At 37.7% G+C, this 26,842-nt stretch overlaps 1 protein-coding gene across 9 annotated transcripts; it reads left to right on the forward strand.

The window, feature by feature from the left end:
- The first annotated feature begins 759 nt into the window (after positions 1–759).
- On the forward strand, positions 760–25,937 carry RBM45 (RNA binding motif protein 45). Of its 9 annotated transcripts, none has more exons than XR_013402057.1 (12): positions 760–1,183; positions 4,640–4,762; positions 6,433–6,559; positions 8,658–8,780; positions 9,570–9,749; positions 11,887–12,016; positions 12,194–12,278; positions 12,490–12,653; positions 14,645–14,845; positions 22,819–22,858; positions 23,660–23,768; positions 25,288–25,937. XR_013402057.1 is itself a non-coding variant. In XM_077957244.1 (10 exons), exons 1-9 carry the CDS (start codon positions 884–886, stop codon positions 14,835–14,837), a joined length of 1,455 nt encoding a protein of 484 aa, XP_077813370.1. In that variant the 5' UTR covers positions 760–883; the 3' UTR covers positions 14,838–14,845; positions 18,046–18,301. The 9 variants fall into 9 exon arrangements, 4 of the variants coding, with proteins under 4 accessions (XP_077813370.1, XP_077813372.1, XP_014965911.1 ...); XR_013402060.1 differs by having other exon boundaries at positions 8,658–8,777; positions 9,561–9,749; positions 12,194–12,286; XR_001438661.3 differs by lacking the exons at positions 22,819–22,858; positions 23,660–23,768; positions 25,288–25,937 and adding an exon at positions 18,046–18,301 and having other exon boundaries at positions 12,194–12,286.
- Positions 25,938–26,842: the final 905 nt, after the last annotated feature.

Raw genomic sequence — 26,842 nt, forward strand, 5'->3', positions numbered from 1 at the left:
ATGTTCCTTTCCACTCTAATGCTGTGTAGTTTGAACTCTGTCCTATATTGATTGTCTATTGAGCTTATGATCAAGATGATGACAAAGGACTCTCCTCTTTGACCAAAACTTAGTTAGGCTCCTCTGAGTCCTCTGCTTGACTAGGCTTGATCTTGGGCTGTCTGTCCTTGTAGAATCCAATTTCAGCAAGATTCAGTGTAGTGAATCAGTGTAGTGAAAATCCAGTATCTGACCACCATGGATATCAATCACCCTGGCCTGCCTTCAGCAAGTATCCTGTCAAGTTGGTTTAGCCAGAATCCTCCTTAACCCTGATGTACCCTCTTAGTAATTTTCCATCCACTGACCTCCCACCCAGCTTCTTGGTTAGAAATGTGTCCTTATTAGAGTCAAAATTCAGTCCAATCTCTCTCTCCCACTGCAAGACCCCATTGCAGCTGTCCCTGGACCTATCACCATGTCTCCTTTTGTCAAAGTTGGCCTTCCTGTACCATCTCTAATGAGTGTCATGAATAATTTTTTCTTTAACACTGGAAAGAATCCTTGGCCTTAGGGGTGGGGTAAAGCCAGCGTTGGGAAAGCCTGTGCAGTAGGCAGCGCTTTTCTGCCTGCAGGGAACAAGGATTACACAATTGATACTTGGGCTGAGGCTCAGCTGGGTTGGAGACTTAGACTGCGTCAGCGTCCCCCGCGTCGCCAGGGGGCGCTGCAGGCCGCTCCCCGGAAGGCCGCATCCTGCGCGGCTGGACAGCGCCTGGCGCAGGACTCCTCTCTCTCCCGGAAGCGGAGCAACGAGCCCGCAAAGCCTCGGTGTGAGATAGCAGTGGTGGCAGACACCGCAGAAGCAAAGAGCACTGAGGCTCTTGCATTCAGGTGGAGTACCATGGACGAAGCTGGCAGCTCTGCGAGCGGCGGGGGCTTCCGCCCGGGCGTGGACAGCCTGGACGAACCGCCCAACAGCCGCATCTTCCTTGTGATCAGCAAGTACACGCCTGAGTCGGTGCTGAGGGAGCGCTTCTCGCCTTTTGGCGACATCCAGGACATCTGGGTGGTGCGGGACAAGCACACTAAGGAATCCAAGGGCATTGCTTTCGTCAAGTTCGCCCGCAGCTCACAGGCCTGCAGGGCCATGGAGGAGATGCATGGCCAGTGCCTCGGCCCCAACGACACCAAGCCCATCAAGGTGCGGGTGCCCGGGTCGGGGTGCCCTCGGGGGAAGGAGTGGGCCTTTCGGACCTCCCTTCACCTGCCGCTCTGTCGGGGTGAGGGAGGAGTGGAACATCCGTTCCCGGCAGCTGACCAGACAGCACCTGGTGTAGGGACAGGGGCTGCTTTGAGGAGAGGCTCCCCTCCCACGAAGCTGCGCTGGGTTGCAGGGAAGGGGACGGGAAGCGGAATGTTTGCCCCCCGAGAGCGGACCAGGCAACCGCGGCCACCGGGTGACAGAACAGCAGTGGCTGGGCGTCCTCTCTCCCTCGCCCTCACTAATCCACCAGCTCTTGAGTTCACTGCCAAACTCGTCCTAGCCTACTTTGAGTACTTTTCTGACCTTCTTCTCTCAGATGCCCAGAATTTCCATTATAACAAACGGAAAAACTCTGCTTTTCCTCAGGTAGAGATGAGGTGTTAACAACTTGACAAAAGTACTTTAAACTGGGGACCTCTGGTGTTGGACGTTTTCCCAGTACCAGACAAAAGAATACATGTATATAATACTAAGTGCAGGTGTTTAAAACGGTCACTGTTACATATTCATCACATTTTGTTGTTTTGGAAGATTATTTTGAACGAGCTCTGTTTCTGAAAGTGTTAATAGCATACATTTGGTTCTTGACCCTTTCTGTTACTGCAAATTTTCTTTGAAAGCAGACCAAAGTAAACTGCCTTAAGAAGAGCCAAATCATTGTGATAATGACACATGTCAGGAAGGATCATTTTGAGGGTTATTTGACATAATCTGTGCTTTCAGCACAGTGCCTCGCACAGGGTAAGCCCTCAATATGTCCTTGTTGTTGATCGGTAATAGCCAAGATGTCACTGCTTACTCCCTGTGATCTCAAATCAGGACTCAGTCCTGAGAATCTGGCAATTGCTTAAATTGTACCCTTCGTCTGCCCCGTGTAAATAGTTGCTATGTATGTTATTCTGTTGGTACTTTGCACAAAAATATTTTCTCAATTTTTAAAAAAATTGTTTTCCAAATTGAGAATGGTATTATTATGGACTTATGTAAATAAAGGACTCAGAGATACTTCAGTCTCTGGAGGTCTTGCTCCATGCACAAAAGAGAAGGAGCCTGGGAATATACCAGTAACACGGTAAACAGTCCCTTCCTCCCACCTCTCCAACCCTCTGAAGTGTGTCAGAATAGGAGAGCAACAAAATTAATTTAGGGTCACAGCATACAGGATCAGGAGTTGACAAACTTTTTCTGTAAAGGGCTGGCTAGTAAATATTTTAGGCTTTGTGGGCCACATACAGTCTCTGTCACAAATCCTTGTCTGTTTTTACAGTTTTTAAGGACAGTTTTTACAGTCCTTAAAAACTGTAAAAACAGTTCTTACATCATGGGCTATACCAAAAATGGAGCTGTAGTTTGCTGACCTCTGTAGTAGACTGATGTGTTTCATCACTGTCCAATTATGACCTTAGTGGAGAGGGTTTTTATATTTTGAGTGTAACATGGCCACAGAGCCCATGTGGACAACCCAAGAAAAGGTGCCATATTTGAAATTGGTGGACCACCTTCCCCTGATAAATTTCTACAAGAGAAATTAAAGGCCCAGCACTGAAATGTACCTTCTCTTTTAGCTGCAGAGAAATTAAAGATCTTGTTCCCAAAAAGAAATAAACTACTATTTTCTTTGTCACATTTTTGACTATTCAGTTTTAGCCAGAAGGTTGTTTCACTGTAGTACCTAGCTAGACAGTCTAGTTTCATTTGTTTTCTTTCTTTCTTTTTTTTTTTTTTTTTTTTTTGAGACAGAATCTCGCTGTGTCACCCAGGCTAAAGTGCAGTGGCTTCTTGATCACAGCTCACTGTAGCCTCTACCTCCCAGACTCAAGCAATCCTCTTGCCTCATCCTCCCTCTCAAGTAGCTGGGACTACAGATGTGCACCACCATGCCCAGCTAATTTTTTTATTTTTCATAGAGACAGGGTCTCACTATGTTACCTAGGCAGGTCTCAAACTCCTGGGCTCAAGCGATCCTCCCATTTCAACCTCCCATTACAGTTGTGAGCCACCACACCCTAACAGCCTAGTTTCATTCAGCAGCTGCAGCTCGAGCCATCTTCGACTGGAACACTCTTGTGTTGTTTTCAGCATTTCCAGTTAAATTACTTCAGCTTCAGTATTTCTATCGTACTTTGCTTTTGCAAAGTTTCAGAGGATCTATAACACAAGAATATTATCATACCAGGCCTCAGCCAGAAAAGATTGTCCAAGTAAAAGTTATTCTGTGACCAACTATTTATCTGGCGGAAAGGGGGAAACCTAGAAAACAGAAGAAAAAAATCTTGGCTTTAGTTTTGCAAGAATGCTTCTTATCTAGAGCCTATGAACGCTCATAGTCTTTGAAGGTGAAAATTTATGGGAGAAATCTACCATGAGGAGGTTAATTATTTTACATACATTCTACATAGACTGTCTCCTTTGTCAGAGATTTGAAACACCTCAGTCCTCTAAAATGTAGAAATCTGTGTTCTGATGGCACTTCCAATTTCATCTTACCTGAGATTCTTTTTTTTTTTTCTCTAATGTCTTTGCATATACTTAAAGCTTCCCTATTTGTATTTCCCTATTTACCATTTATTACTGATATCAGCCACAAAACTCTAGTGGGCCATTTCTGTGTTACTCAATAGTTGTACTCATATAGTGCTTGACATATAGCATAGATTTACTGTAGGAATAACTAGAAGTAGACTATAAAGGGATATGTCTCTAATACTGTGGTTTTCTTAGTTGCTGCTTCCTACTCTGGAATTTCATAAGTTCCAGTTTTTTCATGCTTGGATGATATAGAGCCCCCTTTACCAGCAGTGGATTAGAGACCAAGATATAGAGACCCCTTTAAAGGAAAGAGAAACAAACAATGCAAGGACCCTTGTTTATGGTGTTTTAATTTATTATATTACATTTATTCAAATTGCTCTGGCTAAAACAAATGCAAAAGTAGAAATACATTTGGGAAACAAACAATGCAGAGATTGGTATTAGCTCGTAAAAAAAAGTCATTGCAGGCCCAGCACGGTGGCTCACACCTGTAATCCTAGCATTTTGGAAGGTCAAAGTGGGAGGATCACTTGAGCCCAGGAATTCGTGACCATCTTGGGCAACATAGCAAGACCTTGTCTCTATAAATGTTAAAAAATTAGCTGGGTGTTGTGGTATGTGTCTGTGGTCCCAGCTACTTGGGAGGCTGAGGTGGGAGGATCACTTGAGCCTAGAACGTTGAAACTGCAGTGAGCCATGATCACACCACTACACTCCAGCTTGGGTGACACAGCGAGACCCCATCTCAAAAAAAATAAATAAATAAAAAGTCATTGCAAGAATAATTGCTTTTGAAAAAAATTTAAGAAATGGGAAAATAGTTGACATTATTTTATTTTGGGAGTTTTGTTTGTTTCTTAGGTTTTCATTGCACAGTCCCGATCATCTGGAAGTCACCGAGATGTTGAAGATGAAGAACTTACAAGAATCTTTGTTATGATACCAAAGTCCTACACAGAGGAAGATCTGCGGGAAAAATTTAAGGTACTTATTCTAATCAGCTAGCATATGTGATAACTCATAGTCCTATACAGGTTGTATGGGTACTAAATCTGAAGTGTCATTGGAATAAGGTCAATAGAGTAGTCGTGGGGAATTATATAACTGTTTTCATCAATTTCAATCTACTTTTTAAATATTAAACCTAGCATAAATTAGTTTTCAAAATTAAAGAATATATAAAAACTGGAAAATAGTAATGGTAGTCTCCCCCTACTTTATTGTGAAAGTAGAGATTCACAGAAATGAAGTATAAAACTCAGAAACTTTTAAGTAAAGTCACACAGTTAGTAGGTCGTAGAGCTATGATTTAAACCCAGGCTATCGGAGTCTGGAGCCTGCTCTTGGTCTTTAAAATTTCAAAGCATGCTCTTTTCACTCCCCTCTGTTGCCTGGCATGTAAAGGCGAATCAGGCAGACCTGAGTGTGTGAACTGTATTATCTAGTATTTAGAAAAGGCCTATGGTATGTTGACATGGTACTCATTCACAGAAAGGCTTATTTTTTGAAGAGTTTTTGTCCTAAAATTGGGCCTTTGAAGGAGTTATATTTAAAGAAGAAAACATAAGTATAGCTCTGACCTATATAAATGAAATTTGAGGATAATTTTAAGTCTTTTTAGCCATTAACTTATGCAGTGATAAGCTTTCACACAGATTATTAAAAAGCAATTTTTAAATTGTTTTGAGTTGTAGTTCTTTATCTTTTTTCTACTAATCCTACCATGATTTGGGTGGCAACAAGCAAGAAAGAAAACAAGCAGTAAAAAGTAATTTTCAAACTTTCACTCCTACCCCAATTGAGAATTCAATAAAATACTTCAAAAATAGTAAATACCAAAAACATATATTTTATGCCTCCTCCAGTGGTAAGGAAAATGTTTTTTACCTTAAATATTTATAAATTTTTATCTTTTCCTGAATGAACAAATATTACACTTTAATCTAGTGTACGATAATTAAGTTGACAATTGATTACTTAAGAATTTATAAAATAAATAATATCAATTATATTGCATATTTCTTTGAACATTAAAAGTAAGCACTACTGCATGTTTCTCAGAATAGTAACTTTCTGAGTGAACCAGCATATTTTAGAGATACTCTTTGAAAAGCACTCCTTCAAAAGAATACACAATCATTTATGTTCCTGTTAGAAGACAGACAAGTAATTATAGCTAATGTTCTTTGAGTGTGTTCCAAGCCCCATGTAAGCACTTTACGTGTTTTACTTCAATTAACCCTTAAACAACCCTGTGATGTAGATACTACTGTTAGGCCCATTTAATAAAGAGGTAGGCACAGAGAGAATAAGTAAACTGCCTAATTAATGAGTGGTTGATTCAGGATTTCAATCTAGAAAGTTTAATTCCAGAGCTCTGGCTCTTAACCACTGTTGAGCAAGACTTTGGAGCTATCCAGACCATGTACAAATTCTTACTCTTCTTCTGTGACTTTGTCCCTCTTTGGTTTTTCTAAAGCCTAGCTTCCTCGTCTGTGAAATAAGCATATTTGCATATTGCAATATCTGCATAGTTTATACTGTTTATTTCTTTGTTTGCATGCAAGGGTAACATATAAACAACATTTTGGTTCTGAAATACTCTGTTCAATTAATTTTATGTCCCCGGAAATCATGTCTTTTAACTCTTTTAGGTGTATGGAGATATCGAGTATTGCAGCATTATTAAGAATAAAGTCACTGGAGAAAGTAAAGGTTTGGGCTACGTACGATACTTAAAACCATCACAAGCTGCCCAAGCAATAGAAAACTGTGATCGAAGTAAGGATATGTTTGTTTAACATTGTTAAAAACTTTTGTAAAAATTTCTGATTATTCTAAATAACTGAATTTAATATGGGTTTTTGATAATAACTGTATCTGCTAATGTAATTTTAGCAGTGGCTAAATATTTACAGTCCAAGGAAGAAAAATATTTTGGGGCTATGATTAAACATTTATTGAGGCACTATCTTGAAGAAATAAGAACAACTACATTAACTTAGTAAGTGAAATGCATACCTTGGGTATTATTTGTATAGGTTTTTAGGGTTTTTTAAGTGTATTTTAGAATTTTATATATTAAAAACTTGACTTACCTTTTCAGGGTTTTTAAAATATTCTTTATATTTGTTTATATTTGATCTACATCCCAAAGAGTATAAAGTATAATTAATAAACCTATAGGTTAAGGATAAGATTTATAAGATGTGCTAACATAGGTAATTGATATAGATAGGGTTAATTTCAAGCTAGAATGACATGAATGTGATCTTCTGTTGTTGCTGTATATATAAAGAATAAGAATTTTAAAGATGTCAAGGAGAATATTCTTTGTTGGTGTACTTCTAGTTAGGTATATTGATATGTAGAATGATTAAATTACTGGATTTTAGGACATTATAAAAATCTACACATACTGGAAAGAATTACTGTTAATCAGTAGAATTCTTCAATACCCTGAAGGTACATATGAAAATTTTCTCTTAGATCCTTCTGAATTTCTCATTTAGCCAGCACTAACTGAGTACCTGCAGTATACTGATCAATATGCTAAGTAGAGAGATACAGATGAAGTATATGGCAGCCCTCACATTTAAGGAATTTATAGCTGTATTGGGTAGCCAAGATCTAATAGGCAAAAAATAAAGAATAATGGAAAAACTTTTTTAAAAGGCTCTTTGAAAGCAAGAAGTATGTCTTATTAGTCTGTCACTCCAGGTATCTAGTACAATAATAGGCCCTCAATAAAGATTTATTAAGCTCTCTATAAAAGTAACTGCCATTTATAGTAGACTCAGTAAGAATTTGCCAAATGAAAAAAAAATGTTCATAAGTGTATGGTAGAGTCTGTCAATGGTGAAAAACAAGTGTGCTGGATGAGCGTGGCAACACATGCCAAGGGGGTAGGACTTGTGTCTGGTGTCGAGTAGGCAGGACAGAACGTGAGAGCAGTGCTAGCAGAGGCACCATGCCAGGAATAAACATGTCTTTTGCTTAGTGTTGTGAAGGCAGCTGTCTGAGTAAAGCACAGTATTTCTGTTGAGACATTCTGAGACACAGTTAACTAGGTACATTGGAACATGGGAACAATATATGGGAGGTTAGGAAAAGTTCAAGGTTAGTCCGCATTAGAATTCCTTTGTAGATTGTTTAGAAAGACAAAAGTAAGAACAGTTGATCTAACCCCACAGTATTAATGATAGATTTCCAGAGAAGAATTCAAACGAGCTGGTTTTATCCTTTTTAAGCCACTGAATAATGTGAAGAAAACTGAACCCTTGAAATATGCCCATGTGCACATAAATGCATAATAAGCATTTTATTTAAAGTTTCAGAGGGTTCATGGAGTCTTCCCACCTTTTGAAGTTCATCCTTGGTCCCCTAGTTAAGAACCCTTGATCCAGAAGCAAAAAAAATCCAGTTAAAGGGCTGTTGTAATTAACTGAAGAGAATCTAAATTAAAAACAGAAGCAGGGAAGTTAGGGTAAAAGATAGCATATTCCAATTGTGCGCATTTCAAAGGAAGAACGTTGGTGACAGGTTAAATATGAAGAAGCCCTACAGGATTTTGATGTTGAGGAGCTTAAGTGAATGAATGATGATATTATCTGTAACAGGGGAAGATGGGAAGGGATAGCATAGAATTGCTGATCTTTCATGTCTACATTGACCCATAATTTGGTATACTTGCTGTTTGTCATTTACTCTTTGCCATCTTCCAGAAAGCAAAGAAGTAGGTCTGGAGGAGATGGCCATTGTATAGATTTTCCTTTGTACAATTATATTTATAAAGCTGAGTCAGGCACTAGCAATCAAGTATATTTGCAGGTATGTTAAATTTGCTATGAAACTTGAAATTCATGGGTTTTCTTTTCAGGTTTTAGAGCAATCTTGGCTGAACCTAAAAATAAAGCATCTGAATCCTCTGAACAAGATTATTATAGTAATATGAGGCAGGAGGCTTTGGGACATGAACCTAGAGTAAATATGTTTCCATTTGGTAAGTAGGCGACCTTTACTTTTAATAGTATAATGTAGTATATGCGATCTAACTTGGGTTTTAAAAAATACTCTGTTATCGGGCATCTATAAATTTCACCTAGTGAATAAAAATCTTAAATGTAGGTTTTTTTAATTCCTAAAAAGTGGATTATCACTCCTAAAGTTCTTAATATTTAATACTTATTTTGTTTAACTGATTTCTAATTATAGTTTTCTCTGTTTAATTACGCATTCCTCATATTAGAAACTATTGCCACTGCCACATATCACCACCACTTTTTTGGGTGAGCTTCTGCCGCTGTACAGCTGACCAAAAACTTAAAAAGACATATGTAGATATCCTCTCAGTATGAGTCCTAAAATTTTGTCCCAGAACTACTGCTGCTTTAAAATTAGGGCTACAGAAAAGAGAGGAATGGTAAAAGTAGAAGCTCTAATAGAAAAAGGGGAAAATGGGTAATGAAAGTAAGGCCTGTGAATGTTATTTGACATAAACTTTCAGGTAAAATACTTGCCATATTTTTCAGTTTTGCATACTAAACTTATTTCTGTGAAATTAGACTATGCATTTCTTCTTATATTTCTGCATTAAAGGTAGGGGAGTGGGGAGAGTTGTCTGTTTTCTTGTCATTAGTCTCATCAGTAGTTCTGATGACCAGAAGCCTATTACAAAATACAGTGCTTTTATTCAGTACAATGGACTCTTTGTATTCTAGTATTTAAAATGTTAAGTGAATTGTTGGCTGTGTAGAAATCTAAAGATTTACTTTTTTTTATATTGTTGGAGAACAACAATCTGAATTTTCAAGTTTTGACAAGAATGACAGCCGAGGCCAGGAAGCAATCTCCAAACGCTTGTCAGTTGTATCAAGAGTTCCTTTCACTGAAGAACAGCTTTTCAGCATTTTTGATATAGTACCAGGATTGGAATATTGTGAAGTTCAACGAGATCCTTATTCAAATTATGGTAAAATAATATTCACATTTATATATATATATATATATACACACACACACACACACACAGAGTTTTGTTAAAATGGCTTTTCTCCAGTGGCACTTTTATGTCAGATATTGCTCATGTGAGAGGAATTTTATCTCTCCTTTTTCTCTACTTTAGACTTCAAAATATGATGATACCTTAATAAACAAAGCCCTGGAAATATATCTTCTTTTTACAAAATTATTCACTGTAAAATATATTTTAACTCCCACAAAATGTAACATTCTGTATTCCAGTTGCACAACAAAAAATGCCTCAGGATAGAGCCTCTGTCTCTGCGTACTCTTTTGGTTAATGCTAGACAAAGTTATGAAACTCACAAAGTTTCCTCCTCATTCATCCCTACATCTCTTTCTCTTACATTTATATCCCTCCTTCTGTTCATTCCAAGCATCTAAATGCCCTACTTCTCTCTCTGCTTCTTCCAATTCTCAGTGGAAGCAAGACTCCAATATCAGCCATTTGAACTTATTAATTAGTTAATTGATTACACCCATTATCTAGCATTAGCTAACCCATCTTTGTGTTTTAAGCATTTGATTTTATTAAGGCTCTTTGTTAATGGAGGCATTGTGGCATAATGGGAAAGTCTGGCCTTCCATTTTGCATCAGAATCAAGTACAAATCCCAGCAGTGGCATGTAGCTTTGAGACCTTGGCAATTTGCTTATCCCCTCTGAGCCTCTCTTTGCTCATATGTAAAATGGGATCATTGACACTTTCTTTGCCAGGGTTGGGTAAGAATTAGAGATAATATATGTAAAATAACCTAATGCAAGTTCTGGCATGTAATAGGGCATTCAGTAAATCTAAGGTGTTCTTTTTTCTTTGTTAGTGAGGGGTGGTAGAGAAATCATACTTGGTTGGCATTTCTTCCAGTTTTGTAAGGATACCTGATTTAGTCCTTTTAGAGTGACATGGCTGTTGACACAGAGGTAGTGATGTGAGTTTGGTCATGTGGACCAACAGGACTAAGGTAACTCCACCCTTCATACAGACACCCCTACATACTCACTAGTACCTGACCCAGCACTAGTCTTTTTGTAGAGCTGTCTTTGAGCCATCCCCAACCTTAACCCGATCATATGTTGTCATTCTCCGTTCTAAGACTTCTAGGTACACATTTTTGTGTTCTCTGGCACATTTGTTATATGCATGTGAAGTTGTGTTTATTTTGTTTTGTTCCCTCCCTTTTATCTGGTATGTTGAAATGTATTTGTTCCTGTACCTCCTGTTTTGTTTCTCTGGTTGGATGTGTCTGAAACATACGTGTCATTGGAACATCTTTTTATTAAGAGAGGTGTCATCATATAGTTCGAATCTCATTTGAATTAACTTTATATGGTCATTTGATTTCTGCATTTTATTTTAATTCCATTAAAATATTGGATGCTTGGGTTTCCAGATGAACATAAATTATAAGTGTTTCCCCAGTGGTCTGTATTATAAATGTGAAAACCTTTTGGTTGTGTCACAAGCTCCTGGGCTCTCTAAGGAATGCATTATAACATTGTCCCTGCCTTCAGCATCACCCTCCTAAATTGAAATTCATCCCTTTGGCAGAAATCTCTCCAAAGGAATGTAAAATATGTCACTTGTGATCTGAGATCCTCTGTTCCCTATCTTTTTGTTTTTCATTCAAATCACTTTTCCTCTCTCTACTGCTGCAGATAGCCAGGATGAGTATATATTCTTTTCAACTATCACTTCTCATTCCATTTCCTACCCAGTATGGTTGGGAAAATCTTAAAATTTCAAAGTAGATTTCAAAGAATAAAAATTTAGACTTTTAAGTATATTGGTGTCATATAAGAAAAGCCAGTATCCTAAAATTAAATTTATTAGACAGGGTGTATGTTAATATTCCATTTTCCTTAAAATATCATGTTCATATTTTTCCCTAAATTATTTCTTCCTTTTGTAGGAATACACTTGTTGCACATATGATAACAGAACTGTGTTTTCTGATACATTTGACTCTGTATTTACTAGTTATGTGATATTAGAGTTCTATATGGTTTCACTTTTGAGATAGATTGTAACATAGGCCTCAGGCACTCAATCTGCTTTCCTTTTTCATTTCTGCATATTCTCTATTTTAGGTCATGGAGTGGTTCAGTATTTTAATGTAGCATCAGCTATTTATGCAAAATACAAATTACATGGATTTCAGTACCCTCCTGGGAATCGAATAGGTGTTTCCTTCATTGATGATGGAAGTAATGCAACAGAGTAAGTACCATTCCAGGAGTGTCTAAAGCCGAGCTTTGAGTGTACATGATTGATAGGACTTGAAGAATAAAAATAGAAAACAGTTGACCTCTCAGGTGAGAAAGTCACACAAAACAAGTTACTGTTAAAAGACTGAATATTTTTAGTTTTCTGTAAATTATCAGTTATTGTCTCCAGTCTCCTTAGAAAAATGGCAACACAGATGGTAGCTGCACAGCTTGCATCAATGGTGTGGAATAACCCAAGTCAGCAACAACTTATGGTAAGTAGGTAAGAATTTAACCTTTATAATATATCAATAGCATATAAAATAAATGTGAAGAGAAATCATACTTTGTTGATTGTCTATGTAAGAAAATTTTCAGAGCTATAGTGGAAGACCACATAGATGCCATGATACATATCTGTCTTTAGCTCTTGGCCAAAAATCCGTAAAGGGCATTTTTTTCTTTTTCTTGTTTACCTGTTAACAGCAATTTGGAGGAAGCTCTGGATCACAGTTGCCTCAAATCCAGACAGATGTTGTACTTCCATCATGCAAAAAAAAAGCTCCTCCTGAAACTCCTGTGAAAGAAAGACTTTTTATTGTGTTTAATCCTCATCCTTTACCTTTAGACGTATTAGAAGATATATTCTGGTAAGAAAGTTACACTTTTTGTTATATTTTATTTACACTAGTAATTTAATTATTCTCATAATCTAGACACTTCCTTCCTCCAGTACCTATCAGGTAGAGATGATTTGTTCTCTGGTTTTAAAAACTCCTCATTTGTATCATCTTTTTCAATTTCTGATTATTTTCTTCTCTTGTTTATCAGTCACACATCCTAAGGCTCCATACAGAATTTCCTGCTACTTTGTTTTTGAAGACATAAAATGGGCCTGGTGCAGTGGCTCATGCCTGTAATCCCAACACTTTGGGAGGCTGAGGTGGGAGGATCACTTGAGCTCAGGAGTTCAAGATCAGCCTGGGCAATATGGCAAAACCCCATCTCTACAAAAAAGACAAGAATTAGCCAGGCATGGTGGTACATGCCTTTGGTCCCAGCTACTTGGGAGGCTAAGGTGGCAGGATTGCTTTTGCCCAGGAGGTCAAGGTTGCAGTGCGCCAAGACTGTGCTACTGTACTCCAGCCTGGGTGACAGAGTGAGACCCTTTTTGTTTTTAGTGTTTTTTTTACTAAGCATCTTCTGTTTTGTTGGTGCATTGTTGGATCCTTAAGGGTTATCCATTTGCATTGTGTAAACAATTACTTGATTGTAGGGAAATACATATAAATGTTTTTTATAATAAAAAAGAGAAGTTTCTTATTTATTTTTGTGTTTTTAACATAACTCCTTTCTTCGATTTTTCTTTTAGGCCTTTTTCCCATTTGCCTTATAAGAATGTTAGTGAATTAGATAGATAGAAAACTTGTTAAAGAACTGCACAAAATATCAGGGACATAATGTGATAGTATATTGAGGCTCAAAAGGAAAAAAAATCAGGACATGGTTCAAGTGTTTTGACCTTTATTTAACTGATATATTTAGTTTTTTTCTTGAACCTCTTCTTTGTTCAAGGCAGGAACTGTGCTAAGTACAAGAGACATTATGTAAACAAAATATTAAATGGACAAGACATTATAGTTCTTGTCATCTTAGAGCTGATCTCATGTAGGAAACAGACAGGTAAACAGAAAATTACAACCCGGTGTGATTGTTGCTGTGATAAGGAATGTGTAAGATACATAGGAGGAGCAGTTACCTTAGAAACTCTGAGAAGCCTTGAAAGAAGGCAGGTGTATGTGGAGACCTGAAGGATAAAAATAATTTCTCCACAGGTGAAAGCTGGGAGTGTGCATGGTTATTTCTGCCATAGAGAATATAAAAGAAGGGCTATTAGATAGGTAATTTGAGAGATTGTTAGGGAAGATGAAACTAAAGAGTCCAAGGACCATGTTAGAAAGGCTCTCGAGCTATCTTAAGGGATTTGTTGTCACCATGGAGGCAGTGGGGAGCTGCAGAGGGGACTTTTAGGGAGTAAATGATCATATTTATGTTTTAGAAAGATCACTGAAAAGACAGAGTGGAAAATGGATTGAAGAGGGACAAGCCCAGGGTTAAGGAAACTAGTGAAAAAGGAATTAGATTAAGGAAAAGATGATGGTCTTAATGAGAATGAATAGAATTGACTGACTGAGATGTTTAAGATGACATGAGGCCGGGCGCGGTGGCTCAAGCCTGTAATCCCAGCACTTTGGGAGGCCGAGGCGGGCGGATCACGAGGTCAGGAGATCGAGACCATCCTGGCTGACACGGTGAAACCCCGTCTCTACTAAAAAATACAAAAAACTAGCCGGGCGAGGTGGCGGGCGCCTGTAGTCCCAGCTACTGGGGAGGCTGAGGCAGGAGAATTGCGTGAACCCGGGAGGCGGAGCCTGCAGTGAGCTGAGATCCGGCCACTGCACTCCAGCCTGGGCGGCAGAGCGAGACTCCATCTCAAAAAAAAAAAAAAAAAAGATGACATGAGTTGGATGTCAGATGTGGGGAGAAGGGTGAAAAAGGAGTTAAGAATGGACTCCAAATTTTAGACCTGAGAAGCTGTATTTATCAATTTTGGTTGATTATTTTTTTCACTTTGTTTCAGTCGTTTTGGTAACCTGATCGAAGTTTACCTTGTATCAGGAAAAAATGTGGGGTATGCCAAGTATGCCGATAGAATAAGTGCTAATGACGCTATTGCCACTCTACATGGGAAGATTCTGAATGGGGTGAGACTTAAAGTTATGCTGGCAGATTCGCCAAGAGAAGAGTCTAACAAACGGCAAAGAACTTACTGATTCTTGAGGTAAGCCCTTTTTAATCTGAATTTTAAAACATATTGAGTAAATAGTATATGAGGAATATGTGTAAGTACTTTATGAACTTTTCTTTTTAGTGATTTAGAAGTTGTCAGTTAAAAGAGCTTTGCAACTATTTAAACTTTAAAAATTGTTGACATTTACTGAAGAATGTTTTTGCCCTTCTATAAAATAAAACCACATTTCAGTTTAGAAAGATAATTGTTTTTTGTTTGTGAAATCTTAGATTTTAAGAATTTGACTTTTTATTATGTGCTTATATAAACTTTAAAATTGTCCAGTGCTAGAATAAGGATTGCTTTAAAAAAAAAATTGAAATACTTCTAAAGATTTTTAACTTGAAGAATTGGTGTCTTGAGTTATGAATTGAGGTAATTTATAACAGTCGTTTAGAAAGATAATGTTTTGACTTCTCTCTAATGAAATGCCTAAAAAGCAATATCAAATAATATATCATTTTTGGACCTTTTGAACCTAAATATTGGTGTTTTCTGGACTTATATTTGTGAGTTTTTGCATTAAAACAGTACCTTCAGAAAATATTCTCGTGTGCATATATGTATTTTTTAAGAAAACCTAACAATTTACCAAAAACTCTTTATTGTAAATTTTGATACATACAGCCATATGAATTCCATTTCCTATTTTATTTATTAGTTTCCAAAAATCAAACTACAATTTCTTTGACTGTGACAGTTAGTTTATATCTGTGTGGTTTGGGGAAATATTCCTTTGGCTTTTTTTTTTTTATCTTTTTTTCTGAGACATCTCGGTCTGTCACCCAGACTGGAGTGCAGTGGTGAGATCTCAGCTCACTGCAACCTCCACCTCCTGGATACAAGCGATTCTCCTGCCTCAGCCTCCCCAGTAGCTGGGACTACAGGCGTGTACCACCACACCCGGCGAATTTTTCGTGTTTTTGGTAGAGACGGGGTTTTACCGGGTTTCGATCTCCTGACCTCGTGATCTGCCCGCCTCAGCCTCCCAGAGTGCTGGGATTACAGGCATGAGCCACTGTGCCCAGCCTAAAGTTTGGCTTTTTTTATTCTGTAAAATAATTCTGAATTTCAGGGGAAGCTGTTTTCCTGTTCACACACACCAACTTTCCAAGTCTACTATAGGTCAAATGTAGTAGATGGCAGGCACTTTGAATTCAGTTTGAAGTTACTGGCTTGAAACCTTTATTTTTTTCACTTAAGATTTTCTTTCTGACCAATTGTGTGAGCTAGCACATATGAGAATGAATCCTGCCAGGCATCACTGCTGATGACCCTTCCTCTCCTAGAACAGATCACATAATTAGTTCCTCCTTCATAGAAGGCATTTGACAAGAGAAAGTGCCCATTGGGCCCATTATGAATAATCCTAATTTTTAAATCTTTTAAAATGTTTTATTAAATGACAAAACCACTCTCATCGTACCATACATTGTTAGCAATTTAACCCTGGATATATTAAATTGGCAGTGAGAAAGAATTAGCAGGCATTTTTTCCTGTTTATGGATAAAATGTTAAGAATGAATTCTGTTTGGACAAGCTATTCTCTAGCATGCAAAAAATGTGTTTTTTCTAGTCTGTGAGTATTTCAAGAATAGGAAATAGTTCTTGCTTTTACTCAATAAATCTTTGTCCTTAAAAAGGACAATAATATAGACTTTAGACTTCTCAGTATAGAAAACTATATAAATTACTCTTATGGTTGAACCTTTTCTAATGATTATTTACATGTTAAAGAGATTATTGGGCTTAAAATAAAAAGCCATTTAACTGTGACTGAGCTGGTCTCTACGCCGTTTTTTTTTTTTTTTTTTTTAAACACAGAATCTCACTCTGTCACCCAGGCTGGAGTGCAGTGGCCTGATCTTGGCTTACTACAAACTCTGCCTCCTGGGCTCAAGCAGTCCTCGCAGCTCAGCCTCCCCAGTAGCTGGGACTACAGGCATGTGCCACCATGCCCGGGTAATTTTTTTTTTGTAAGACAGGGTTTTGCCGTGTTGCCCAGACTGGCCTTGAACTCCTAAGCTCAAGTCATCTGCCTTCCTCGGCCTCCCAGAGTGCTGGGATTACAGGCATGAACCACTGCACCTGACCCTCTTTGCCTTTTTGAGCCCCAGTTTTCTCATAGGGCTTTTGAGAGACAATGAGTCAACAAAATTCCTTGTAAAATGAAAAAAAGGCTTTGCAAGTCTAAGCTAAAACTCTTGCATTTGTAGCTTCAGTGAAACCTTTGAGATGTCCTCTTATCTAAAATAATGACATCCAAATGATCAGAAACTAAAAGTATAATGATATAAAACTACCTCATGGCCAGTTGGTACTGTGAGAACTAAGCCTTATAATACCACATTTTTCCCTGAAACTCATCCAATTTCCTACATTAGAGGAATTGCATATTCAGCATGGCTGTTCACAAAAATTTTAATCTATCATTTTTCCCTTTTTTGAACTGTTACACATATTCAGGGCAGAGATAAAATAGGGGTCAGGTTAGTTGAAATGGCTATTTGGATAGGATACGATTAGCTACACGGTTTTGAATTTCTTTTAATTGCAGCATGGCTTTTTTATTTTTGCTGCGGATCTTCTATTTACAATGGACTCCATTATGAGACTCTTCTTCTTTGTTGGTGTATTAAATAAATATATTACCTTATTTTAAGGTTCGATAAAATACTGTGGAAGACTTTCCCAAATTTTATATGATTGTGACAAGTTTTGGGGGGTAGGTGCACTTTTTTGTTTGTTTCTTTAATTTTTAAGAGGCTGCAAACACCATTCATGAAGGCTGGTTTATTTTATCTCTGAGGTATGGGCCTGGGATTAAGTGAGTCATGCCCAGGAAATAGAAGCAGCTGATCCAAGGATATAACATTGAAAGTAGTTGAGTTCTATTTTGAGATGGGTCTGATAACCACAATGTAATTCTCTATTTGAGGAAAATAGAAATTTTAGTATTTCAGAGAATCGGATTTTTTATTAATTCACAACACTTTCCCTCTAGAAATTCAGCACCTGCATCGCCCTTCTGAGTAAGTTTGGTTTTATTTGGGGGCAGCTATGATTAAGCAGATAACATTGGGTATATTGAAATAAAGGAACAATTCCTAACATTTTAGGAATACTACAACAGTTATTTCCTTTCCTTTCAGGTGATGATTTTCATACTTGTGTTGTGTTCTTTCTACAGAACAAAGACTAAATAATGACATAATCCTCAGCTGACTGACTGAAAATGTGACTGGACGCATTCCCTGTGGACAGTTGACAGCTTTTTTTTCATATACCTGATAGTCTGTGTACAGCATTGTTTTGTCTGGGAAGCAGGGATTGCTGACATGTATTTTTGAATCCATACATTAATGCTAAAACGAATATAGTAGTTGTTCCTTAGAGCAATATGTTGTTACGTGTAGCAGAAATAAAGTTTTCTTTGCTTAACTAAATGATGACTTATTTATGTGAAAGACAAGAATGGAAAAATTCAATAGACAGTCTTTAGAATTTGACTAAATGACATATGTCATTGATTTTGAGATGCACATCTTTCTCATTCTAACACCCCTGAAAGTAGAAGCATCTCGATATCAGTTGTATCGCATAATGTAATTAACAACCTTATTTTCTTTCTTAATAAAACATGAAAAGGTGCTTTTTTTCAATCAATTGCATCTTAGAGTCAATAAAATATGGTAATTGCTACTCAATCTATACATGGAGCTTAACTGTTTACACTTAATCTAAGGACAAAAGACAAAAATCATTGGAAATATTTTATACAGTATTTTTTTTAGTTATACCAAAATGTGTTGGTAATTTTGTAAAGCTCTTTTAAGATTATAAGGGAACAGTGATAAAAAAAAAATTAAAACTTGTTGATAATAAATTTAAATAAATGTCAGTGGCTTTGGGGGATGGACATTTTTATCTTTATAGAAATAATAGCCACTCCAAAAATATGAAATGTAAGGAATTTTCAAAACAGACTACAATAGGAGGTATAGTTATTTTGAAATTAAAGATTAAAAATTAGGGCTGGGGGTGGTTTGCTCACCACACCTATAATCCTGGCACTTTAGGAGGCCAAGGTGGGAGGATCACTTGAGCCCTAGAGTTCAAGAGGAGACCAGCGTGGGCAACATAGAGGACCTGGTCTCTACAGAAAATTACGAAATTAGCCAGGCGTGGTGGTGTGTGCCTATAGTCCCAGCTACTCAGAAGGCTGAGGTGGAAGGATTGCTTAAGCCTAGGAGACCGAGGCTACAGTGAGCCACAATAGTACTGCTCCAGCCTGGATGACAGAGCGAGACCCTGTCTCAAAAATAAAAACTAAAACTAAATAAAGATTTAAAATTAGGGATCTATTCTGCTTGTATTTTTAAAACTTTAACAAAAAAATTTTATTAGCTCTGGAGTTGAATTGATATGTATCAAAAAGGTATATCTAAATCAAGCATTTGGCACTTTTTATAAAAAGGTATTATAAATAATATGCATTTGTTAAAACATAATTATCTCCTCATTATACTCACATTCTGACTCAAACTAACGATGAAAGATTAAATTCAGCCATCTTAATAATTGAGTATCTTATACTTGGACATCTCCACTGGAAAACTAAAATCTTTTCTTTTAAAAGTCAGTGATTTTAGCAAATTTAGATAAGAAAATTTAGTCTTATCATCACAGGCAAAACTGCTGATAAGAATTGGGCCAGGTATCTTTCTGTGAGTCAGAGGATGTATTTTAAAGAGAAAGCAAAACTGGGTGCAGTGGCGCGTGACTGTAGTCCCAGCTACTCAGGAGGCTGAGGCAATAGGAGTGCCAGAGCCCAGGAGTTCGAGGCTATAGAGTGCTGTTATTATACCTGTGAATAGCCACTGTCCTCCGTTTCTTTGTTTTTAATTTTTTTTTTTAAAGTAATGAAAAACCTAAATGAGGGGAGCTGTGGATTAATTACCAAAAATAGGTGTAGTTATACCAAACTCATTTACGGTACATATAGTTCAGTTTTCACAGATTGGAATTAAATTGTTCCTTACAAGTTATTTGGCTCTGCCATGTAAGTAATGCTCAAATTACCTCAAAAATATTTCTTCCAGGTGGTTAATCTAAATAGTGTAAAAGTAACACTTAGTTACAGAAAGGAGCTCTCTACCTCCTACCTGAGTCCATTGCATCTCTGGTTAATCTTCACAATTGAGATAAGATCCTATTTCCTACAGTTTTCCCCTATTAAAGTATTTCACTGGGCTTTCTAGGAGAACTTGAATCTGTCATATGGTAGCCGTCATATACCTGGCCAGCCCTCCACATTCTCTATTCAAATTAAATGATCCCAGTTTCTCCCTTCTACCAGTCAGGCAGCCAGTCCCAGCAAACAGTTGTGGTTAAGAGTAAGGTGCCTTATCTAGATGTATTTCTTTGAATCATAGTATAAATTTTAAAGAGATTGTATGATACCTCTCTACCTACAAAACACTTTGCTTTTTCAGTGCAACCTGTTGTTTTGTTTTCCTTCCCAATTGCATGTCTCAGTAAACAATGCTTACTTCAGCTTCAGAGTGCATTTCATCTTAATCCTCTCAGTTTTTTAGCCTTGGTCCTGTCTTCCTATCTTTTGAAGTTGATCCCTAAAACTGTATTTTAAAAGCCAGAATATTAGATTTTTCTTAGAATGAGGAAATTCTAGAACCTAAAAAATAGCATTTAGTAATCTAGTTGTTTATGTCTTCACCTTAATGTCTACTTCTTAGATGCACTTTGAGTATGAGAACATAATATATAAATACTTAGATGCCCAGCAAATGTTAGTTATTAAAACTGCCAACACAGTGGAGTTTTATTAGTATATATTTCTTTAAAACTTTTTAAAATAATAAGTAATACATCTCAATAAACCTCTCAAGTATGTAGTTAAAATAAGAAATAACATTTAAAATAAGCCTGATTAAAGCCTTCTTGTAAATTAATTAACTGAGGTCTTGTATGGTAAATTGCTGAAAGCAACTGTCAAATTTGCTGCTTCTAAAGCAACATGTTCCAAACTATGTTCCTTGAAATACTAGAAAAAATTTTTCATGGTTAAATACACTTAGAAAATGTTCAGTATTTTTAGTTCCACAGGTTTAATCTACCATAGATAAAAAGGTAGTGAAAAATACCCAGGAAATTATTACTCTAAAATTCTAGCTTTCTCTGAATTTTGTTCTCTCTTAATTGGGATCCTATTCAGTATGAACGAACCCATGGAAAGTAGAAATAAGGGACTTTACCACTAGGTGGTGATAAACATTGGTGATAAATTGCAGCATTCCAATGTTAATTTAAGGCACTGAGACAGAAATGATGGTGTTTGAAATGCCTAAAACTGTGGCTCTTTTTTTTTTTTTTTTTGAGACAGAGTTTCACCCTTGTTGCCCAGGTTGGAGTACAATGCTGCGATCTCAGCTCACCGCAACCTCCACCTCCCGGGTTCAAGCGATTCTGTTGCCTCAGCCTCCCAAGTAGCTGGGATTACAGGCATGTGCCACCACACCCAGCTGATTTTGCATTTTTAGTAGAGACAGTGTTTCTCCATGTCGGTCAGGCTGGTCTCAAACTCCCGACCTCAGGTGACCTGCCCGCCTCAGCCTCCCAAAGTGCCAGGATTACAGGCATGAGCCACCGCACCCAGCCAAAACTGTAGTTCTTAAACTTTGGTGTCCACAAGAATTACTGTAAGTGTTTGTTTAAAATGTAGGTATACTGGTTCTGCAGGTTTGGGGTGAGTTTTTGAGCAAGCTGTGGTTATGATGGGGTGGTCAGTGATGTTAACTTTGGAATATACTGGCCCAAGGAGATTTCTTATGTTGGACCTTAGGTTGGACTGTTGTAATAGAAAGGCATGGAGAAGTTGTTTCCTAGTCTTTTTACCTTGGGCATTTTTTAGAATTAAGCATCTGGTTTTTCCTCAGTTTAATATCAGTAAATATGAATTGCATTAAGAAATTGAAAAACAAGCCGGGCGCGGTGGCTCACACTTGTAATCCCAGCACTTTGGGAGGCCGAGGCAGGTGGATCACCTGAGGTCGGGAGTTCAAGACCAGCCTGACCAACATGGAGAAACCCCATCTCTACTAAAAATACAAAATTAGCCGGGGTGGTGGCACATGCCTGTAATCCCAGCTACTCAGGAGGCTGAGGCAGGAGAATCGCTTGAACCCGGAAGGCGAAGGTTGCGGTGAGCCGAGATCGCGCCATTGCACTCCAGCCTGGGCAAAAAGAGTGAAACTCTGTCTCAAAAAAAAAAAAAAAAGAAATTGAAAAACACAGTCGCACAAATAACAAATAACAGGCCATCTTTTTTATCTTAGTGAGTATTTTTTGATGTTTGTAAAGGATAGTAATTGTTTAGGCCATTCAAAGCTTTTACCTAATATTTTTATTTACATTTATTTTTAAGTGAATTGTCTGACTAAATTACCAAAGATTGCGATTCTGAAGAAGTACATAGGTACATGTTAGGTGTTTTAAATGACAAAGGAGTATGAAGGAGATGTAATTATCATTGTCAAAAAAACTGAAATAGAATAATCAAAAGGGTACAGAAATACCTCTGTATGTATGTGAGTGTTCTTACAATCATAAGATGAATCTTCTTGTAAAATGAATGCTTTTTTGATGTACCCAAAAACCTTTTGATTTATAGGTACATTGTAACTTTCAATAGCTTTAATAAATACTAAAGCTGAAAATCAGTGAGGGCAAGAACAAGTGAAATCTATTGCCTTTTCACCTAGAGGTATAGCCACATGCAGGCTTTGTTCCATATGTGGATGGTAAGCGCTATTAAAAATCAGGGCAGTTATTTTTACATATGATTTCAGTAAAGAGAAAACAAAAATGGTCATCCTTATTAGACAAGAAGTTCCATTTTAATACATGAATTCTAATAAATGGATTGCATTATTTCCTTTTCTAGAAACAGTAGCTCAAGAACACATGGATCCTGGGAACTGAAGGTATGGTATTGGTAGGAGATCAGACAGAAATATTGAGTTAAAATATCAAGTTGTAGTTCATTCATTACAATGGCCATGCTTTGACTTTATTTAAGGTAGAAAAGTCTTGTCCTTAGTAGACAATGCAGCTCCCACTACACTTTGAGAAAGTTACCAGGCTCTGTGAAAATTTATTTGAGTAATTATCGGAGAAAAAGGGAGTTCTGTGACTGTCATATATGAATTGAAGGCAGTATCTGGATGTCAAAGTCCCTGTGAGCTAGCTAACGTAGGCTGCACCACGTGGGACTCTTAGAAACTGCCTGTCTGACCAAAATGCTGCAGAAGTGGCAGAAGGAAGGCATCAGGAGACCATTTTTAAACAGTTGTTTGTATATGAGGTACAAAACTCAAGAACTGTGTGAAAAGGCAAGTACCAGTACTGTTTTCTAAAGAAATTGGGAGAAATACTGAGCACAGAAGAATAACCTAAGTGCTTCCACTGATAACTTCTGTGAAACTATGTTCTCTGAATTCTTCTCCAAATTATTTTCTGATTTTGTAAGTAATGATGTTACAACTAATTTTTTTCCTCATATATTATCAATATTTTCTAGCATTAACAAGACATAGGTAACAGCATTCATTAGCTCAAGAGTTTTTAAGGGTTTTGTTTGCTTGCTTGCTATGTTTTTTTTGTTGTTTTTTTAATGCCAGAAAAAAAATTAAAGTCATCTACTTTAAAGTTATATACTAATTTACTAGAAGTTCTGATATGTAAAAATATGTAATTTCATTGTTTTCCTCTCTTTGTCAACAAAGCCTATGTGGGCCGGGCGCAGTGACCGATGCCTGTAATCTCAGCACTGTGGGAGGCTGAGGTGGGCGGATCACTTGAGGTCAGGAGTTTGAGACCAGCCTGGCCAACATGGTAAATCCCTGTCTCTACTGAAAAAAAATACAAAAAGATTAGCCAGGCATGCTGGCAGTCACCTGTAATCCTAGCTACTAAGGAGGCTGAGGCAGGAGAATCTCTTGGAGTAATCCCAGCTACGAAGGAGACTGAGGCAGAGGTTGCAGTGAGCCAAGATTTTGCCACTGCACTCCAGCCTGGGCGACAGAGCAAGACTCCATCTCAAAAATAAAATTCAAATAAAACAAAGCCTATCCATTGTGTTGGGTTTTGGCCCTAGGAGATACTTTTTACATTCTTATCTCATTGCCCCACTGGCACAAAAGACTTCCTCCCTCTTCTATATTAGTACATTTGTAACTCAATAGAAGTGCCAGCATGACCATTTTGAAGAGGGTAGAGAAGAATATTTTAATCTGTTACTTAAAAGGACTGACTTTAGAAACAAGCTACAATAGTTGCTGAGAGCACTGGACAGGGGGATCTGCTTTGGCAATATCCCAGATTTAGGCTAAAAGTAGTAGGAGATGAGTCCTGTTAGGAATATCTGGGAATCACAGGCAATAAGGAGTCTTTACCAGGTACTGTAATGTAGTCCCTACAGCCTTATTTTACTGTGTTAACTCAAAGGGGGTATTTCACACACAAAAAAAAAATTGGAAGTAAACCTCCCTTACATCATCCTTAAAGATTAGCAATGTACCTGGAATACCCAGCTTCTACTTAATAGCTTTTAGCTATTTGTAGCGGAAATTTATCATGTCTTCTAGATCTTGTTGATATTATTAGCCTTTAGTTCCCCAAAAGTGAGTTTCATATACCCACATTGCATTTTTGGGTCTGTTTTCTCATCTAGAAAATAAGAAAGATAATAATTATTAGTGTAAATGCAAGCCTCTGCAAACCTCCTCTCTCAGGGTTCTACAAAAACATCCTTGAAAATATTAAGTAGGAAGAAAATTTGTATCAATCATAGAAGCTTAGGTTAAGATTAGTGGAAACTAGAAAGAATTTCTACTAAACAGAAATTTAGTAGAATCCTAGTAAGGGGTAGGATTTTTAAAAATGACTGACTCCAATTTTACATCGGAACATCCTGTTAATAAAACAAGATGATGGCGGGGCGCAATGGCTAACGCCTGTAATCCCAGCACTTCGGGAGGCCAAGATGGGCCGATCAGGATGTCAGGAAATCAAGACCATCCTGGTTAACATGGTGAAACCCCGTCTCCACTAAAAATACAAAAACTGAGCCAGGCGTGGTGGCGGGCGCCTGTAGTCCCAACTACTCCAGAGGCTGAGGCAGGAGAATGGCGTGAACCCGGGAGGCGGAGCTTGCAGTGAGCCGAGATCGCGCCACTGCACTCCAGCCTGGGCGACAGAGCGAGACTCCGTCTCAAACAAACAAATAAAACAAGATGACACCTTAGCCTCCCATCTTCTGACACTCATTATGTATGAGAAGGCTATACTATTAATTTGAGACAGCTATTGAGAGTCTGGTCGTAATAGGCTTCTTTCTGCATTCCTTCACTAGTGGCCCTGAAGCTGCACTATGTTGGAGGTTTCCTTGACTAAGAGAACCACACCTGGCATTCACCTCGGTAGGGGAGTCATAAAAGATCCTGCCTCTGACCAGAAGAGTATGAATGACAAAGGTGACATAACCAGCACAGAAAGATGTCTTAGCCTCTGCACATCAGCTGATTTAGAATACTTACAGATGGGGGGCGCTGTGGGGGGGCGGCGCAGAATGTTCTTTTCAGCTTCTTTGCCCTGAGAACTTTGATCTTATTGCAAGGAAGTCCCTTACCCTCTTCCACCCTAGATCTGACGGACCTCCTGGGATTTCCTGGGAAAATGAAATGAGTCTAACACCTTTGACCACCTGCTGGATATTATATCAGCACTTACTTGAGTAGACTGTGAAAGAACTGAAAGCAATATTCAGAGTCTGCCAGTTCTCTGCAGTTGGCCTAGATAACCTCATTGTGAAATAAGTAACTGAATGGGCAAAAGATTTGAACAAGCACTTCACAAAAGAAGACCAAGAGGAGGGCAGGGTTTTTTGTTTGGGGAGTTTTATTTAGTTTTGTTTTGGGGTTGTTTTGTTTTGGCAGAGGACAGGAGGAGTGGATAGATTCATTTTGTAAAGAAATATTAAAATATTCTTTTTAATTTGATAGTTAATTTAAGCTTAAGAATCTTTTAAAACTCAGAATGTTCAGCCGTATTAGTCATCAATGAACTACTCATTACAACTACAATAAGCTACCCTAACAGTGGTATGAACAGCAAGAATTAAAATGTTGACAATACCAAGTACTGGTGACAGTGTGAAACAACAAGAACTGCTGATGCAAATTGGCTCAACCACTTGGAAAAATGTTTGACAGTATCTACTAAAGTTGAATATATATATGCCCTCAACTCAGCAGTTCCACTTCTAAGCATATATCCAACAAAGATGTGTACATATGTGTACCAAAAGACACATACAAAAACATTCTTGGTATTATTCATAGTAGCCTCAAAGTGGAAACAACCCCAGTGTCCATGAACAGAATGCATATGACACTGTATAGCAAGGAAATGAGCTAAATCTTGCCACACTTAACGATTTGAAGGAATCTCACAAATATAATGTTGAACAAAAGCAACCAACCAACAAAAGATGTGCTGTAGGATTCCCACTTACAGAGTTCAAAAACAAGCAAAACATACCGTTGAGCAGACGAATGGGGAAGTTCACAAAGGGAGTTATGGTGTGCTGGTGGTCTTGTCTTTCTTGACCAGGATGGGATAACTGATCGTTTTTGAGCTGTACTGTATGGAGTATGCATTTTTTATTTATCTTATACTTCAATTAAAGTTTTTCTTTCTTAGTGAATAAAGCAAAAATCAGCATGAGGCTGGTGAAACAGACAGTTCTGCAGAATGAGAGAAGAGCAATGTCCTGAAGCATTTAGAAAGAAGGACTTTGTTCTTCCAGTGCTTATAGAACAAGAAATATTAGAAAATACCTGCTTTTGCTCCCCCTATGGTGCAGCAGGTTATTATGATGGCAAGAGGGCAGGAGAATAAGAGTGAGA

The sequence above is a fragment of the Macaca mulatta genome, chromosome 12 (genome assembly GCF_049350105.2).
Source record: "Macaca mulatta isolate MMU2019108-1 chromosome 12, T2T-MMU8v2.0, whole genome shotgun sequence".
NCBI lineage: Eukaryota > Metazoa > Chordata > Mammalia > Primates > Cercopithecidae > Macaca > Macaca mulatta.

Bases quoted from the DNA above. Each gene is read 5' to 3' on its own strand.
- RBM45 (XM_077957244.1), top strand. From the start codon at position 884: ATGGACGAAGCTGGCAGCTCTGCGAGCGGCGGGGGCTTCCGCCCGGGC. The intron at 1,184-4,639 runs GTGCGGGTGCCC...TTTGTTTCTTAG, and splicing joins ACGACACCAAGCCCATCAAG to GTTTTCATTGCACAGTCCCG. The intron at 8,785-9,543 runs GTAGGCGACCTT...AGAAATCTAAAG, and splicing joins AATATGTTTCCATTTGGTAA to ATTTACTTTTTTTTATATTG.